At 41.0% G+C, this 20,205-nt stretch overlaps 1 protein-coding gene across 4 annotated transcripts in view; it reads left to right on the plus strand.

The window, feature by feature from the left end:
- Positions 1-20,205, plus strand: part of LOC117553372 (neuropilin-2-like) — a 112,591-nt gene that overhangs the window by 11,238 nt on the left and 81,148 nt on the right. For all 4 annotated transcript variants that reach the window (XM_034227264.1, XM_034227266.1, XM_034227265.1 and 1 more), the window contains exon 2: positions 5,227-5,407. In XM_034227264.1, the coding sequence (XP_034083155.1) occupies positions 5,227-5,407 (181 nt within the window). The remainder of the gene's footprint in view (positions 1-5,226; positions 5,408-20,205) is intronic.

Genomic DNA, 20,205 nt, shown 5'->3' on the forward strand with positions numbered 1-20,205 from the left:
AGCAGCATGTGTGTGTTTTTCCTTCATGTTTGTGACTTTGTGTGCCTTTCCCTGTGTGCATGTTGCTGTGCTTGCAGATTTTTATTACATTTCCTTATGGGTGTGTGTTGAGGAATGCACATGTGGGGGAAAAGTTGCTGAATAGGTGTTATCAGGATGCAATACTAAACGTGGCGGAGAGACATACATAATGCAGCGATCTGTCTTGTGTCGCTGCTTGACTGCTTAGCACCGTTTACTGCTGCTTATTCTGTGTGTGTGTGTGTGTGTGTGTGTGTGTGTGTGTGTGTGTGTGTGTGTGTGTGTGTGTGTGTGTGTGTGTGTATGTGTGTATGTGTGTGTGGTCTGAATTCAGTGACGTCTAAGCCAGAGGGGGATAAGTGATGTTCAGCAGTTTGTCTTTGTGCGTGTTGTTGTGAATATGCGGTTTAAAAATACAACCTCTCCTTGAAGATCACACATGTGGACGTGGTTAGGAGAAAGCTGTCCGGGGTCAAGAGGAAGCAAGTGTGTGTGTCTTCTGTACGGGACAGACAGATAACGTGGTGATAGGGCTCTTCACTTTCATTATACGTTTATATTATCTTATTAACCATAAGTACCAGTTCACTGCGGCGTGTGGAGCAGTGGATAGACCCTTGATGTTCGGATCAGGGGGTCACAGGTTCAAACCCCACTGCAGTCAGCATGTCATTGTGTCCCTGGGCAAGACACTTCACCCCAAATTGCTCCTGTGGGGATTGCCCACAGTATTGAGTATGTAAGTCGCTTTGGATAAAAGCGTCTAACAAGTGACATGTAATGTAATGTATGGTCGAGCATTTTACTGCTTTAAAGGAGGATTTTCGTTTATTACAAATTTCATCCAATTTCTGTAGGTCAGCATGATAATTTTGCCGTCCTGTTTTTACTTTCCTGTAGTGTTTAAAATTGTTTTCTGCATGTCAATGATATGTAAAGGCTAAAATCCCAAAGTTCACACCAGTTTTACTAACGTAACCTAGTGACATCACTATGTAACACTCACGCTTCTATTGGCTAGTGCTCCAAAACATTGTACGTGATAAGCTAAGGGACGGAACATCTCTAAGCAGAGCCGGCCAACTAACCAATCAGAGCAGACTGGGCTCTGGTTTCAGACAGAGGGTGAAAAGAGGTGCTGCAGCACAGAAAATAAAGATCTTTTGAACATTTGAGCATGTAAACATGTCACGGTACGGTAGAGTCACTAAATACAAAAATGCACCTGAAAATGTGCATAACTGTCCTCTTTAAACTTCGTCGAAGGGTGTTGAATGGGCAGAGGTTCCAACATAGAGTGGATCTTAATACTGGGAGTAATTCTTATTTTTTTTCCTCACTTATGGAATAGGCTTCGGTACTTTCTTCATAGGTTAAGATAACATTTGATATTTGAGAATTACTGAGATCTGGGACTGAGTGACATCTCTAAATTAAAGTCCTACGGGCAAATTAAGACTTATTAAAGTAACTGTAACACTCTTTTTTTTTCTCCTCTTCCTCTCAACACCTACACTAATAACTGTTCTGCCGCACATCCTTTTTGCTCCTTCTCTCTCTCTCTCGCTGACACTCTCTCCATCACCCTCCCCCTTTCCAGTCTCTGTGTCACTTTTACCTGCTTGATAATGCTTGACATGAATTCCGGCTTTTTTCCCGACTCAGCATCTCCTCTGATCTGACACATACGCACACAGACATTACACTCTCTTCCCAGCGTGCAGGTCAGAGTGCTCCATGTGTGGAATACAAATTAGCACGGCTATAGATTTACTTTTAGAAGTTGTATTTAAACTGTTTCTTGGTAAAAAAAAACCTGTGGGAACTCTACATTATAATGACTGTGCTCAGCATATGTTTGGTTGCACCTCATGCTGGAGGATGTGATGTCATCCATGCACTCATCACCGCTACTGTTGTCCCTTCCCGCCCTGTTTATGATAACGGTCGCATGACTTTGTGTGTGTCTGGAGATTGATATCCGCCTGAAGCAGAGCAGACACACACTTCACGCTCAAACAGTGTGTGTCTCTCCGTCACACCAGTCTTATTCATCAGACTCTGGGAGGTGCAGTCTTCATCGGGCTGCACACCAAGGGTGAAGATAGGAGAGGGGCGGAGAATAGGGGTTAGTTAGTCTTGAGTAGAAATATTAAATCTGTTTTTTTAGTCACATGCCAAATATAAGAAAAATAAATATATTAATATAAACAGCCTGCTTTCATCACTGATATAACATCTGCATTAGCGTAAATCAAATAAAACACAAAACAAAATAAATACAAAAAAATAGATAAACAGACAAAGTAGAGCACACTACTGAATGTGTCTCCATATTTTATACAAAATAAATATACATATAAACAGCCTCCTATCATCACTAAAATAAACGTCCACATTAGCCTTAATCAAAACATTTCTTTTTTGAAAATGCCTTAATAAGCAAAGATTTTAATGATTTTGTACTTGTTTACATACACTTTTTGTTAGTTTTGTATTGTTTTGCTCTGTCTTGAAACCTTCACAAAATATGCAATTCCTGTGTGTTATCTTTCTATCCTTTTTCTTTTTGGTTATTTATTCTTAAAAGGAAAGGTGTCTTCGTAAGCCATTTTTTGATTTTAACCTCTTTTGCACAATGTTCTAAAGCCTAATATAATCATTTTCTCAAAATCGTACTGACTCTTTATTTAAAACACGTGTTTATGTGCCAATGAACTAGACTGTACTAACAACCCTAGATGTTTACCCCCTAGCATCGCCTCAGCAGATTTTTAATTAAAGACCGTTAGCTACGCCTTCCGTGTTCTAAAAGTGGTGTTTGGCTGATGCTCCTGTGAGATTCCTCAGTGGTTAAACACTAATCCAGGTGGTGCTGGGATGAAATGCGTCTGGCCGGGTTACATAGGCCCTGAAACTCTACTCCTGTGTTACCGCATGTCACCAGGGAGATTGGAAACAGATAGGAGGAGATCGACATGACTAGTTGGCTCACAGCATGACGGAGGAGGGAGAGACAGACAGAGGCGGGGAGATAGAGAGAGATACAGACGAGGGGTCATTCATTGCTAGCAGGCAGTGTGAGGTAGACACCAGATATAGATGCCAAAGTGTCAATCACTTTGCATAGGGTGCTGGGATGTGACCTCGCCCTTATATCCCCCTCGAGTGTATGTGCGTCAGTTTGTGTGCATGCATATTGATACAAGTTGAGATTGTTTCACCTTGAATTAGTTTGGAAGGTGGTGTCTGATAAAGTGTTTATGCTGTGCGTGAGTGCATGTGTGACCTATTAGAGTAGGTTTACAGAAGCCGATCTATTTATAGTCTGGAGATATGTTGTGTTCTGCTGAGTAGTTTGACTTGGCTATGTCACCCCACTCAGCACAGCGGCAATAAATAAAGAACGTCATAGCACAACTTCTTCTTCCCGTTTCTTTCAATTAGGAAGTTTCCTTGAGGAACCTGATTGAAACAATAATATAGACAGCTTGATTGTGAGTTTGTTTTTCTCCCTCACAAACAGGAAATTATCTAAGGGGTTGCTCACCGGCCAAATTCTTCCCAGCAAGCAGCCGACATGCACAGATGCTGTTTTTATTAGCGTAACCTGGTCCGTGGTGGCCATCTTATTACCCAAAATATTTGTTGAAATCAATCTGTCCGGGTCCAAATGTACAGGGTTATCACAGTTCTGTGCAGAATAACTCCTTGGGTAAAGTAGTTCTTGGAGAATAAAAGTCTACTTAACAAATCAAGCCATAAAGCACTGATTTTGTTTGTTCCCTCCCCCAAACACATCTAGTGGAAGTACATTTACTTAAGTACTTCATTCTGAAATTTGAGGTACTTGTAATTATGTATTTCCACTCTTTGCCACTTTCTTCTGTCAATCACTAGGCAACATATTTTACTTACTAGTACGTTTAATTAGCCATTCATTACTGCAGACAACAATATTTTCTACAATTAGAATGTAACATATAATAACAAATGAATGACTCCCTTTATTGTTTTTTTGGCGGTTGTTAAATGAGAATTACTGGCAACCTTGGTTGTTCAGCTTCTTCTTGCAGATGTTGGCTCATACACTGCCTTTATGCTGAAAGTGCTCGGACTTAACAAAGATGGTACTCAGTGTATTCCCCATGATGGTTTAACTTAAGTTGTGCAGATGTTAAATAATAAAGATGTTCAGTGTGTAGAAAGTCTGGACAGTCCATCAAACAGGGAAGGCAGCATGGCGCACAATACATACCATGGTCGTAATACAGTGGAGTTGTGTGTGTTATGCTGTCGGGTGTCACAGATACATATGAGTTACCCCATCTATGTCAGGGCATCTGCGGGAAACAGTTAGGGGCATTGTTTTCAACACAACACAGACTTATGACTGCTGACAAGTGGATCCGCTCTGTGACAGTGACTGTGGCATCTGGAGAGCTGCTTTCGGTGTGTGTGTGTGTGTGTGTGTGTGTGTGTGTGTGTGTGTGGTGTGTGTGTGTGTGTGTGTGTGTGTGTGTGTGTGTGTGTGTGTGTGTGTGTGTGTGTGTGTGTGTGTGTGTGTGTCAGTCAGAATGGGTCAGAATGGAGTCTTTGTATGTCGTGATGCTCAGTTGAACTTTGACACCATGTCTACATCGACACGTTGACACACGCTTCTTTGTTTCTCATATCCTGTCTCTGCAAACAAAACTCCTATCAGCATTTGATCAGTTTACCAACCCTTTCCCCCAGTGAAGAAGCACACTTGATAAACAAACGTGTAAACAAAAGTTGATCCCGATGGTACTCGCCACTTAAATCTGCTGCTGTGAGGGAAGGTATTTAGGTTGTGTATTGTTATTGGAGGGTTATCTGTTCAATCTTTGTCTCTTGTTGCATAAAATATAATCTTTCTGTCTACAGTTCTTCACCTTTCCTACTATAACTCCCTTTAAAAGACATATTCTCACTGTCTTTGTCCTGTCAGTTTCTTTTATCAAATTTGGAAAAACTAATCAATGACCTTAGTCCAATGTGTAAACATGTGCATTAACCAATGGAAAGATCATTTACTTAAAGCTTTGAGTACTTTCCGTATCTTACAAACACAGGATATAGAGTATTAAAGACACAAAAAATAAAAATGTCTACATCAACTTGACTTTTGTGGTTTCTATATATGCTGATAATAACACTTTATATATCTCTCTCTCCATCCAGCGTCTGAGCCATGCGGTGGCTATTTAGATGCCAGCGATGCAGGCTACATCACCACCCCCGGCTACCCTCTGGAGTACCCCCCTCACCAGAACTGCCGCTGGGTCATCACAGCCCCCGAGCCTTCGCAACGCATCGTCCTCAACTTCAACCCGCACTTTGAGATAGAGAAACTGGACTGCAGGTAAAGTCGAGAGTGGATGGATGGATGAATGGATGGAGAAATGTTTGGATAAATGGATGGATGGATGGATGGATGGATGGATGGATGGACGGATTGACGGACGGCTGGCTGGACGGCTGGCTGGACGGCTGGCTGGACGGCTGGCTGGACGGCTGGCTGGACGGCTGGCTGGACGGCTGGCTGGACGGCTGGCTGGCTTTTAAAGTCATAGATTGGGTTGCGAACTAAGGAATTTAGAGATTTAAAAATAATAACTGGGAAACATTTAATTGATTATAGTTCAGCTAATAAAGGATAAGAAGTGAGGGGAGTTTTGACTACAGTATTGTGAAAAAACGTTCTGTCTCTTCAGAGTGTTTGTCTCCACCAGCCTGTCTCTGTGTGAGAGTTGGCGTATTTGGTGTTTTCGGTGAACTTCAGCCCACTCTCCTCCTGTTTTTCTGGCTTGGCATATCCCATAATAATCACTTTGGGACCTCCCTCTGGTCCCCTGTCTCTTAATTATCAAAGTCTAATTACAACACATTGATTGTTACAGCATGATTTTCACATTTTGGAAGAATTAACACAGAGATCAGAGGATTGGGTGTCGATCATTGTTTTTGGCAGTTTGGCTTTGGTTGCATGGTGGAGCGGAAAGCAAGGCAAAGCGTTCTGCAGCTTGAAATAAAAATACAGCACTGATCATAAAAACACAGGCATGATGGGAAATGATGGGAACCTGCTGGCAGAGAGATTTGAGACTTTTTTTATAGATTCAAATGTGCTTTATAAAATTGGATATGAAATGGTCTTAATAAAGTCTAACTGGGATTTTTTGGGCAGAATTTGCAACCGAGTCTGATCCAGCACAAGCCCTGTGAAACTATTAAAATTAACACCTAATAAAAGTTGCTGGACATTTTTCGGCAGGCTGTCAAAAAAGTGATCCCCATTCCATAGATGGCAACAGCTGCAGCTCATAAAATGGAAATTATACCTTACAACATGATTGAAGTCCAATATTAAAGTGATAACATGTTTTGGAAAGACAGGGAAGCTACTAGTAACTGAAAGTAACACAGACACACACACACACACACACACACACACACACACACACACACACACACACACACACACACACACACACACACACACACACACACACACACACACACACATATTGTATTGTTTTTTATTCAACAACTTGAAGTTTTCTATCTTACTTTAAACTTTTAGCCTTCCCTTATCACTGTGGGACCGTCATTGCATGTACAATTTCATCATACACATAGTAGAGAGTGGCTCTCTGGAATCTAAAAGACCACAGACACTAACCCACTGACACAGGCAAAAGGGCAGAAACACGCACACTTACACTTTTCCCCTATCTCCCGTTATTTCTCTGTTCCGGTGCTTTCCTGTCCAGTTATTAACATTTCAGCTGTATCAATTATAGATGGGCGAATTTCCCCACTCAGATGTACCGAAATCATTCAGACATTTCTTTGTTGGAATTGAAGCATCAATATTTCACCGGCTGGCTGTTTGTTGAAAGGCTGCTCTGTTTCGCTTTACTCTCGCGCTGTGCTGTGGAAATAAAAAGCACACTCCTCTGTCTCCCTGTCCTCGTCATCTTTCCGTTTTACTCTGCAGTTCTAACCCTGGGATCAGTTTTATTAGATGCTTTCTCTCTCTTTCTGTCTGCCCCTCTATTTCCTTCTCCCCCTCCCCATCCCCTACTCCCCTTGGCCTTCTTTCCTCTTTCTCTTTGAATAGCTTACATCCATTTAAAGTCCAGTATTTTCCCTGGAGGAGAGAATCTGGTCTGTTTAGAAACAACAGCCTCTGATTTATTTATTAGCCTATGCACATCAAAAAGTGTGTATTTGTGGATGTTCTATATCGTACGACTTTGGGTACATGTCTTAATATATTCCTAGTTTCACTTCCAGTAACGACATTTACATTCATTGTTAAACCATGCCAGTAAGAGTGTGGTATGTGCAGAGGTGGAGGCAATATCCCAAGCCTAATGGGCTAGTTATTTACAAGTGTCCTAAAGCACAGTGCTATTTAAGTCTGCAGGCGAATGTGTGCGTGCGTGCGTGTGTGTGCGTGCGTGCGTGCGTGTGTGTGTGTGTGTGTGTGTGCAGGGGTAGGCTGAAATTGAGCTGTTGGGTTCAGAGGGCAAAGAGGCCAAGGGGAAGAAGCAAAGGGTGCGTGTGTGTGTCTGCGGGGGGCAGACGTACGTGGTCCCCGAGTGATTGTCAGCAACAACCCTGACACACACACACACACACACACGGACACACGCACACAAACACAAACACACACACACACACAAACCAGTGTGCGATGTCAAATGGCGTCTCATTTGCCCACTTATTCTCTTTTTATCTCACAAATATTATTACCTCTTAGTCGTTTAGTCAACCAATTGGTAGCTTCGGTCTATGTCGACTAAGACTTATTTAGTAAATTCGTAATTCTTTATGCTTGGTCATGCTCATTGACTTATTTCCAAAATGCTTTCTGAGCATCTAGTAAACACAAGATTTGAAGTGGTTCGTTGTCTTTCTGTGTCTATTATCCCTGTTTATTATCTGATGAGTATTTAGTTAATCAAGGACAACCCTTTTATATGTAATATGTATTCTCAAATCATGAGATTAAGATGTATATGTTTACTACAGCTCTGATAAACAGAAAACTGCATCTATCCTCACTTCATGTAGAGGAGAATAAACACAAACACACACTGTTTGAGACAAAGGAGTCGTCTGTGTCTGTAGACAAAGGCTACATTATAAGCATTCAATATGGTTCCTCTGTCTATTTGTTTATCACATAAAAAAACTCATGATACAGTTGCATCTGTCCCTCATAAAAACATCCATCAACATACACTCACACACTGCATGCTTTGGACGGACAAGGGTTGTTTTATTATGTCAGTGCCTTGAAGCAATCTAATCTCTTATTGTCCTGATTGCAATTTAAAATGGTAATCTGTAATCCATAACGCATCACATTATGTCGAGCCCTCTGCTGTCTGTGCAGGAGAGATCGATGTAGAGGTGGTCGGACAGAGAGAGATGATTTCATTAAGATTCATATTCTGTAGTGCCACGAGACATCCGGAGGGGGGTGAGAGGGATGAAAAGAAAACTTGTGCCCCCTGCTAACATCAGTTTAGCCGTGGCCAATCATGACTCACCATGACTTCCCATTTCCCTTCACATGACAGGCACCATGGTACCACATTAGTCTGTCACTGGTGGCAGGTTTCAGTTATCACCCAACAGCTGCAGCTGAAGCGTTTAAAGACGTGTAGATCCAGGCCACGTGATGGACTGATACACAGGCAGGACAGAGGAGACTGTGTGGGGATGCAGCTCACGAGTACAAACTTACAGCTGCAGTTACAGTTGATAAAAGCTCCAAGAAGGCAACATAAATGTGAAGAACTTTATGTTTGGTGTAACTTATGTTAATTAAACACCTACCATGTAGTGTCATTTTTCTGGCAGAAATACGTTACCGTGGACATATAAGATTCAGGATAGACAAACAAGGCCAAATATAAGCTTCTTCTGAATTTTCTACAGTGACATCACCAGGATATATTTGAAAAGTTGTGATATATTCAACTTGCCAAATGCAATGGCAACTGCCTACTTGTCATTGGGATCCATTGACAAAAGAGAAGTGCGCTCAGAAAAATGTGGACACAGGACTTTAGCCTAGAACCTTTGTTAGTTCTGAAAATAGAGAGATTAGTGTACACACTGTAAATTCTTAAACAACTCCTTTCTGCAGTTATTTCCACCCATTTCATTTCATTTCAAATCTTTATTTATCCAGGTGTATCCCATTGAGATCATTGATCTCTTTTTCAAGGGAGACCTGCTCAAGTTCCACATGAAACATAAAAACATAAACAGAACAACAAAAAGGACATCATACAGCATCATTACAGGATTTACAATTTACATAACTATCCACATAAACAGGTACCAACAGCTTCCGATTGAGTAGCATCCAATCGAGCTTTAAAAACATTTAGTGGCACCAGATTGCTCAGTTTCCATTTAATTTGCAGACTATTCCAAGACAGAGGAGCTGCGCATCTAAAAGCTGTCTTCCCTAAGACAGTCCTAGCAGTTGGCACATTTAATAAAACCACAGCATGCGATCTCAGGCAGTAGCCACTTACAATTTTCCGTGAGATCAGGGAGCAGATGTTGGATGGAAGTTTCCCTATATGGCTTTGTATAAAAATGTACCAGTGACTGAGCCTCCGTACAGTTAGTGAAAGCAAACCAGCCCTTGCATACAGGGTACAGCAGTGTGAGAAAAAGTTTTTAGAGAGTACTTGTCCATGGACAAGTGAGTTTGGCAATTTACTTGTCCGAATACATTTTTCACTTGTCCAGAATGGACAAAAATTGGGGCCACTGGAATCTTCTTCTTCATCATCGTATTTTACATTTTCCCACGGTTTTTACGACACCGCTAACGTAAGTGAGCGGTAAGATTTTACTGCATCACACATAGGGTTGGGTACATAGACATATACGTCTATGGTTGGGTATCGTTTGGATTTTAACGATTCTGGTTCTGCTTTTCGATTCCGGTTATTTTCGGTTCTCAATTCCGGTTCTTTGAGAGGATAAAAATAAGTCAAACTGGGAGAAAAATATATTTATGAAAAGATTAAGTCAAATCTGTATTCCTATTTACAAATCACTTCATACTGTTGAATTTCTTACGGTTATTGAATACAATTATATAAAAATAATCTCTGCATTGTTTAGTTAGTTCTAAGTGGTGCAGTTTGAGAATGTACAATTGGCCCAGTCTCCTCTGATGTTACACTGCAACCTGCCTGTGAGACAAAGTCCAACCACACATGTCCAACACATAGGACATAACCTAATAATAATAATAATGACACATTAGATGTATAGCTTATAGGCCTAGCGCTTTTCTACAACTCAAATACGCTTACACATGTCCTGCAATACACATGCTGCAGCTGCCCAGCTGCTCACTGTTTGTAAAAGTAAATAAATAGTATTTTCATTTCAATAATGTACTTTCTTTACCCTGCTTCATAAACAATACTGACATCCCTGTGCTCCTCTGAGTCTGGGGGTCCGGGGATGTGAGGACACAGACAGGGAGGTTGCTTTACTTCATAAAGGAAATGGTGGTCAATATTAACAACATAGGAGTTAAAACGCTTAATAACCTTCATTACGTGTTAGAGAAAGAACATAAGAAAGTTTGACAAAGATGAGGCAGTTAATCGGGCAGCGGATCCGCTGTGTGTAGAGAGAGAGAGAGAGAGAGACGCTGAGCTGCACCATGCAGCGATCAGCTGATACGGAGCATAGAGAGAGCTGCAGTACGCGGGGCTCGGCCTCGCCTCCTGTCCTCACAACTCTTATTAATCCCGGTACCGGACAATTGTTATTTGTTCCTACTCGGAACCAGAGATGGGGTCGTTAATAAAAAAATGTAATATATTACATATTACTTTTAAAAAAAGTAATATATTACACTACTTCGTTACTCTCTACATAAAGTAACTCGTTACTTTACTCGTTACTTTACTCGCCGAGCACGTACGAACTGCGCATGCGTGAGTGGCAATAACTCTCCTTACCAGCAGGCGGCGGTAGTGTGTATTCGTCATTCAAAACAGGCAACAACCGGAAGACAGAGAAGAAGAACAACAAACAAACAAATAGCGTGTGCGGTAGCTTCACCTTAGCATGTGTTCTTTGCAGGTGTGTGTTGAGGTTTGACGTGGTGTTTACAGCAGTGGATAACAGCTTCTGGCCTGGACACAGTTTGCACCTCACCGTCACATTCCTGTCTATTCTTCGGACGAACTCAAAAATAATGAGCATACCTCCACCGCTCGAGAGTTATCGCTGACTCAGCCATGTTTATGCAGCACTGCACGTGGAGATGTGGACGCGCAAGTCGCGCAGATTACGTACATATAAACCTGCGGCGGAAACCCCTCTTGTCTGTCAGTGTGATTATGACTGATTTTAGTAAGTAACGAAGTAACGCGTGTCGGGGCAATGTTAGTAACTGTAGTGTGATTACTGAATTATAAAAGTAGCGCGTTACACTACTCCGTTACCAACAAAAGTAATATTATTACAGTAACGCGTTACACCCAACTCTGCTCGGAACCGTGTTTTGCTTCCCAACCCTGCCACTGCTACACTTCCCGCCCCGTCTAACTGTACAGAAAGTGGCGAGATGCATTTCCTTAGGAATCGACAAGCAGAACCGAAACTAACACTTCTAAACGAACAATGGCGGACACGTACAATTTGCGAATGAGTTCTGCCTTTTGTAAACTGAATGTATCAATAATTTGTCAATAAATCAGGCCGAAAAACGTCACTTGTCCGCCGGACAAGTCAATTGAAAGATCTTCTTGTCCGATATTGTAAATAACACGTCCCGGACGGTGGGACGTGTACTTTTTCGCACACTGTACAGTGATCAGTTAATGCTTTACAGTTTGTCACAAATCTCAGTGCACTGTGATACGCAGCATCTAACTTGACCAGGCAATTGGCAGGTGCATTCATATATAACAAATCACCATAGTCCAGCACAGGTAAAAAGGTCACAGTGACTAGCCTTTTCCTGGCCTCAAGCGAGAAACAGGACTTGTTCCTGTAGAAGAAACCTAGCCTAACCCTCAGCTTTTTAAGCAGGTTATTGACATGAAGTTTAAAAGTGAGACAATCATCAAGCCAGATACCAAGGTATTTGTAACAGGTAACCACTTCAAGTTTTATTCCTTGCATACAAGGAACTATCACTTTTCTATCACTTTCACTATCACTTTCACTTCAAGCAGCAGCTTGAAGTAATAGTTTGATATTTGCTTTCTTGCCAAGAGTACGGTGAGAAGATTGATACCACTCTCATATCTGTACATTAAATATGAAGCCACAGCCAGGCTATTGGTTGGCTAAGTTTAGCATATAGACTGGAAACAGGTTGCCTGGCAGCCTCACCGTGACAAGTCTCTTGAAAGTCACCGTGACCCGGCCAAGAAACAGTCCGACACATAACTTGCACTAAAGGTACAACTTGTCAGCTTTACTTAGCTGTAGGCCTACAGCTGCTGGTGTATTGCGACTTGTATTTTCTTAGGACAGGACAGAGCAAGCCTAGCCATTTCCTCCAGCCTTTGTGCTAAGCTAACTGCTAGTGGCTCCAGGTTCACATTTACTGTACAGACTTGAGAACGAAATCAATCTTTTCCTCTAACTCTTGGCAAGAAGGCAACAAGGCGTATTAACAAATGTCAAACTATTGCTTTAACCTTTCAAATTACTCTTAGACATCAACGTTTTAAACCCAGGTGTTTACACAGCAACAAGTCCAGTCCTCCAATATTTCTTAGATTTATTATACTTCTTTTGAGTTTGTAAAAACTGTATTTGAGAGAAAAGCCACTTCATTTACATGTTTTTCTTTTTAATCGTAGAGGAGAGAAAGCACCTCTCTTTTATTTATGAATATTCAACCCAGTCTCACGGCATTTCGTGTTCACCAACACGATTTTTAATCTATTGATTCGTGTTCACTAACACGATTTGCCCCTTTTTTTCGTGTTGCACAGCACGATTTTAAAAGCAATGTATTTCTACTGCCTGCAGCACGTCTTTTTCTCCGGTCGGGTCGAGGAAGACCGGAAGCTGTGTGGTTCATAAAAACATGTTCTTACTCAATATCAAGCCACAGTTATTGCTTTTATTTGAAATCGTATAATTTCGGACTTTTGTTGCCGTCTGTGAGGAAAATAAATGGGGCTCAGAGCCTCAGAATACGGAAATCTGTATTTTAAAATATTTGTTTCCTTCTAATTCGATATTCTTTTCAAAATAACACACTGTTATTTACTCACCAATAACACACAATTATCCTTGCTTTTATTTATTGGTTTAATTCCATAATCTCTGGCTTTTTTGGCGTCCGTCAGGAACTGCATTTCAAAATAAAAATAACCGGAAACAGACGTAGGCCTATAAGGGACATTTCGAGCATCATTGCGATTGTCAACATTTCTGAGTTTAGGATGGCCGAAGACACTACACTACCCATAATCCCCAGCTATCGTTTAGGACTACAGTCCCCGTAAGGTTACGCAGAGCGTCAAACAGCTGTGTGAAATGGAACGAAACCACGCCAGACTATCCAAAACTGGAATCGAACGCCCCCCCAGAACTACACATGCTGGCTATTGTGTTTCGCAAAATGTTCTATGGGACATAAACGTTTTCGTTTTTCCCACAATTAGAAGTTGCCAGTATTAAACACATTGGTGTTATCAAATGTAAAACATATAATTAATAAATGGGTGAAAATCGCTTGTGTCCATAATGCGCAGCATTAATACCCACATGACAGCTCATTGTTACTTTGTAATTCTACTCCACTACAATTCAGAGGTTAACCTGGTATTTTTACTCCACTGCATTTATTTGAGTTACTTTGCAGATTCTGATTAATTATGTGAAATATAAACAACCCTTAAATCAGACTTTAGTTACACCTGAGTAAAATTCAGGTAAGGTGATTGTCAAGTGCCAACAATCAGGAGAGATATTTGATAGTTGGTGCTTGAGAAGACTAAACATGTATCTGCAATTAACATGAATTGAAACGAGTATTAAAGTATATTCATTACTCGTTATTCTCTACTAATAGTTAATTAAAGACTGTATATTATGGCTATTTTGCACATCCCTTTCAAGATTTTCAAAGGTGTATTGACATATCATATACACAACTACGGTGTAGTTATGCAATGAATGAAACACTTGGGTCACAGGTTCCTCAACAGTGCATTCCAAGACATCTATCAATATGTGTGTACCTCCACCATTAAACTGTCATATTCTGCACATTTCTTATTCTATCTACTAGGGCTGTGCATCTTCACTGGTCTCACGATTCGATTCGATTACGATTATCCTGTCAACTATTCGATTCAATTCGATATCCCGATGCATCACGATTCATACCAATGCGTTGCATCCTCAATTTTCTATATTACTGCACATGGCTTATTTTTCATCAATGCATACATGCAGTAAATACATATGAACTCTCTTTTTATTATTTAGAAAGTGCTTCAGAAATCAATAACATAAATATCTTGACATTCATTTATAAACCAAAATAAATAAATTGTATAGGTCTAGCCTCCCTATATCTGTGTGTGAAGTTGTTCCATCCTCAAAAATAATGCTTCTGCAGTCTAGCTGCAGCTTCTAGCAATGGTCTTCTGTTAAAAAAAGGACACTGAATGTCCTGAATGTGGCATCACACACAGGACTTGAGTCTGAACACAGCAGACAACAGGAGTATTTACAATAGCATATACTAGGGGTGTGCGATTATGGCAAAAATCATAATCACGATTATTTGGGTCAATAATTGATATCACGATTATTTTGACGATTATTCATTGACCATTTATTGAACTTTAAAACAAATAATATTTTACCAATAAACAAGATCAACAAATATGTTGGAGCGCACTTCCAAAACCATACTAAACATATATTATTAATATGATAAATAAAAATAAATTAGACCAAAATAAATTAAATCAAATATGATGCAGTGCACTGTCACAACCTACTGAAAACTCCTTAACATAGCCAACATTTTGGTAAAACATATTCAACATATTCCACTCAGTTAAACGTTGAAGGCTGGCCAACGGTCATGGTCCAGAAGTAACAGGAAATAAATGTTGAACTACAATTTAAGACCAAATAAAAATGTTTAGGCCACCATGGCAAATGCTGGTAGGGCTGCTCATGTCATCTCTTAAAGATTTTTTGCAAGAAACACCAGCCTGTTTACATGGTCTGGTTTCAGAGATGAGCGCAGGCAGGTGACAATATTGCCACCTGTACTGAAGACCCTCAGCCACGCCCCGACACATGGGGTGACGCCGGCCAATCACAAAGCTTTGATGCGTTCAAGTGCATTATTCTGGCACAGGAAGATTATGTTACAGGACATTAACGATAAAACAGAATATTGTATATTATTCTATTTTTAGACACATCTCGCGATCGACTGGTTGGGCACCCCTGGGCTAGACCATAGGTCTGTTGTGGTAGCAAAGTAGTCAGCTGAAGCCACATCTCTCTCAACTTCCCCACGGCATTTGTCATATAGTGCAGGCAGCGCAGACCTGCTGAAATAATACCGAGACGGCATCGCGTAACGCTTGTCCAACGTGTTGACAAGTTGCTTAAAGCCCTGGTTGCTAACAGTGCTAATGGGCACATATCTTTAGCGATGTGAAATGTAATGGCAAAGTACTTGCAAATAGTGGAAATAGTTTTACCCTTCTTTTTAACGAGTTGCTGCTCTTGTTCTGACATCTTCACTCGCGCTGAACACTCACAACACATGTCACTCCCACGTGGCCGAGTGGGCTTTTAGGGAGGGGCGAAAGCGCACCCAGCAGAATAATCGTATTTTGTCAATTATACTGTTTTCATAATCGTCGCAAACCATAATCGTAATCGCGATTAAAATACGATTAATTGCACAGCCCTAGCATATACAAACAAAAATACTGCATGTGGGTGCACACTTACATTCTCTGTCTTACTGTTACATAAATCCCATGAATGTATGAGATTAAATTAGCTTCATTATATCTCAGTGATTAAGTGAATAATAAAGTTTCTATCGGGTCACTATGAGCCTGTCACTCATTATTTTCAGGGAGGGGGCGGGGTTTGGAGGAACGGAGAGGAGACGGTGATCGCGGAAGCTTTTTTCCTCCTGCCTTCACAAACTTTACACATGTATATATCGTCTGAAAATTGCTAGAGGACATTCATACTTTGCAATCCAAGACTTAATTAAATCCACCAAAAACCGGACATGATTGTAACGCCATTATTTAAAAAAAAAAACAACATAAATCCCTGTGTCTCTGAGCCGCAGCGACACGGAGTGATTCAGAGCGGGCCCTTCTGCTGTTGGTTCTGGACTGGTGGTGTTGTGTTGGTGGATAAAGCAGACTGCTCCGTGTTTGGTGTTGCTGTGTCGCTGCCACGTCTGTTCCCTGATCTCTGCGTCACCGACCGATTTGATATTAAAGTGACAGAAAAAATAAACGTTATAGTAAAGCCGCGGCCGGAAAATCAGGAAGCAACGTTACTACGCTATAACCGATTATCTTCCGTCACTGCATCGAGACCGAATCGTCCACGTCCGCATCGCAATGCATCGTAGAAACGATTATTTTCAACACCCCTACTATCTACATACATAAGAGTATAATTCATATGTATAATATCAGTTAAAATAAGTGCTTCAACATAGTTAACATTGCAGGAAAGCAATATATTAGACGTTAAGTACTTTGTCAGGCTTAATATTTATCTGTAGATAGATACCCCCAAAGTTTTTTTCTTATTTAAAAGAAGACCTTAATCTGTTATTTAATGTTTAAATAAAGGTTCATTCGTTTTTCTGTTTTGCACCTCCTCCTATTAATATCTTTGTACATTCTGCACTAAACTGTTTTATTGTAGAGATCACTTATAGTATCTTCTTGATTTTTTATATTCTATATTTATACTTTCCCTCTATGAAAGTATGTACTCTTAATATTTTTTTTATCAAATAAAACACAATAATTCAATAACGTGCTTTAACCACTAGGCCAGGGGTGGCCAACCAGTCAGAGGTTAAGAGCCACATTTGTTCTATGTTACTGCAAAGAGCCACATCAAACACACAGGCACTGATACCGCTTGTTTCCGTTTTTTTCTCCAAAACAATGGTAGGGGAAACACTGGATAGTGTTTAATCAACGATAGGTTTCCCCCCCTCAAAGGTGATTGGTTCACTGCATCACAGGTATTATTGTGATTGGGCCACATCAAAATTAGACTTGCTGTCATCCTCTCATACTGACACCTGACACCACACATACACACCGGGAGCCGGGACGAAAGTAACACGGGACGAAAGTAACGGAGCAATTTTATCCGAGCCCAAACAACTTTGACCGGCCAAATTACGTTAATACTTAACAGACCTACTAAATATCAGGTTTAACTGTCAGGAGTAGCTAGTGTTGTCACGATACCAACATTTTGGTTTCGATACCAAGTCAAGAATTGCGATTCCGATTATTTTTCGATACTTTTCTTAAAAAACAGTCTTAAATGTAATTATTGTGCTTTATTTCACACCAGAACCATAACCATAACACAAACTTTTAAACAATGAGAACAATAAATTAAATAAATGACAAGATATCCTATTAAATAAAATTAATACATTTCTTACAGACAGGCCTCGTGGTGTCCGTAGGCTTGCCCTCACTGTCAGAGATATAGCTCAAATACTTCCAAATTTCGCTTCTGGCGTCTTTGTTGTCAACAAGCCGAGGCGCAGCGGCAGTTGCACTCCCACTTGCAGCCATGCTTCTCGTTTTCTCACATGCTCTGGCAGCTAGCGCGTGCACGAGAGAGGGGAGGGACTTAGAGCGTGCTTGAGAGGGGCGGGACTGCAGGCACGGCTGCAGTGCAGGGAGTGGAAGCAGAGCGCTGAACACACACGGCTCTTATTAAAACGGCGCTTTCTCACCGGAGTACTTTCCCCCGTCATTCTTAAAGTACCGATACTAATGAAACGGAGGAATCGTAACGTTTTTAACGGCAGGGTATCGCGGTACCTTTCAAGTATCGGTACACCGTGCAACACTAGTCAGGAGTCAGTGTCTCTCCCCCAAACTCACACATATACAATTCGATATGAACTGAAGAGCCGCATGAAACTAGGCAAAGAGCCGCATGCGGCTCGAGAGCCGCGGGTTGGCCACCCCTGCACTAGGCGGTGCACACAAGGTACACACAGCCATAATAACTTTGTATTATTAGTGTAGGACACTTTTGTTTTCGTACAACATCTGAAAATGTGTAGTTTTATGCATGCTTTCACATAATTTTACAGCATATTGCTATACTATTTCAGACTCAGTATTTACATTCTTACATTCAAAGAAAATCAGTAATATCTTTAAAAACTACAGTCCTTTTATATCAGCTGTGCACCGTTATGGTGTAAATATAACCTATCTGTGAATTAGATCAAATGTAAAAGTCAGCCGAATTAGTGTTGATACTGCAAAGAGACGTATTGTGTGAAGAGAAATTGAAGATGTTGTTTAATTGTTGAATATATTTATGATCCACGTCAAGTATTCAGTTTCGGCGGCATTTTCTCAGTTTTTCCAAAGGTCTTCTCATCAGGGCTCTATAAATAAAGAACTACGGCAGATCTGTAATATACAATGCAGCCGAACCGTGTATTACAATGCCGTTATGTGATGACTTTCACAGAGAAAAGCAAGAGCGCTCGGAATTAAGTATTATTTTATTCTTTTAAAATGTTTTCCGGATTTCATATCATATAAACACCAAATCCCAGCATGCATTGCGGCTAAAACATCCAATAAACGAGCTTAAAACCATAGCTGAGGATCTTGGGTAATCGCCGGTTATTTTTATTTTGAAATTCAGTTCCTGACGGACGCCAAAAAAGCCCGAGATTATGGAATTAAACCAATAAATAAAAGCAAGGATAATTGTGTGTTATTGGTGAGTAAATAACAGTGTGTTATTTTGAAAAGAATATCAAATTAGAAGGAAAAAAAGATTTAAAAAATACAGATTTCAGTATCCTGAGGCTCTGAGCCCCATTTATTTTCCTCACAGACGGCAACAAAAGTCCGAAATTATACGATTTCAAATAAAAGCAATAACTGTGGCTTGATATTGAGTAAGAACATGTTTTTATGAACCACACAGCTTCCGGTCTTCCTCGACCCGACCGGAGAAAAAGACGTGCTGCAGGCAGTAGAAATACATTGCTTTTAAAATCGAAAAAACACGAAAAAAAGGGGCAAATCGTGTTGGTGAACACGAATCAATAGATTAAAAATCGTGTTGGTGAACACGAAATGCCGTGAGACTGGGTTGGAATATTTATGATGCAAATTCATCTTGTCCACGATGCAACTGCCAAGAAAGCTAAGGTCAAAGAACTGCTTTTGAATCTTTCCCTCTTTAACGTACAGCATGTAGCCTTTTGCAGCAGCGGTCGGTTGTCTGCTTCACATGTTCCTCTTAGCTCGCTGCCCTGCCTATCCCAGTAAGCAAGATCTCTATTTGGAGTGTTTGGAAAAGGACACACCCCCCACCCACCCACACACACACACACACACACACACACACACACACACACACACACACACACACACACACACACACACACACACACACACAGCTGCTTAGGGAAAAGTGCAGTGTCAGGGTCCGCTGAGGGCAGACTCAAATCATCCTGACAGCTACCTCCTCTCCTCTTTCCTCCTGGCTCTCTCTCCCTCTCCTCCTCCCTCCATTCATCTCACCCTTCCTCACCTCTCCGCCCCCCCCCCCGCCCCCTCACCACTACCCAATGCAGCCCATCTATCATCTTTCACCTGCTCCTCTGTCCCACCTCTTCTCTTCTGCATTCTAATGTCTCCTCTCTCCTCCTTCCCTTCCCTCCTTAGCACCTCCTCTCCTCCATCCTTCTGCATAGTGCCAATCTTTTATAGGCCAGATCATTATTCAACATCGTATATGAGAAAACAGAGGCGGAGAACCAAATGCCACACTCTCTGTCTCTCTTCCTCTTTTATTTGCTCACCCCCCTGCCTCCCACTGCATATATTC

This window comes from Gymnodraco acuticeps, unplaced genomic scaffold (assembly GCF_902827175.1).
Source record: "Gymnodraco acuticeps unplaced genomic scaffold, fGymAcu1.1, whole genome shotgun sequence".
Classification (NCBI taxonomy): domain Eukaryota; kingdom Metazoa; phylum Chordata; class Actinopteri; order Perciformes; family Bathydraconidae; genus Gymnodraco; species Gymnodraco acuticeps.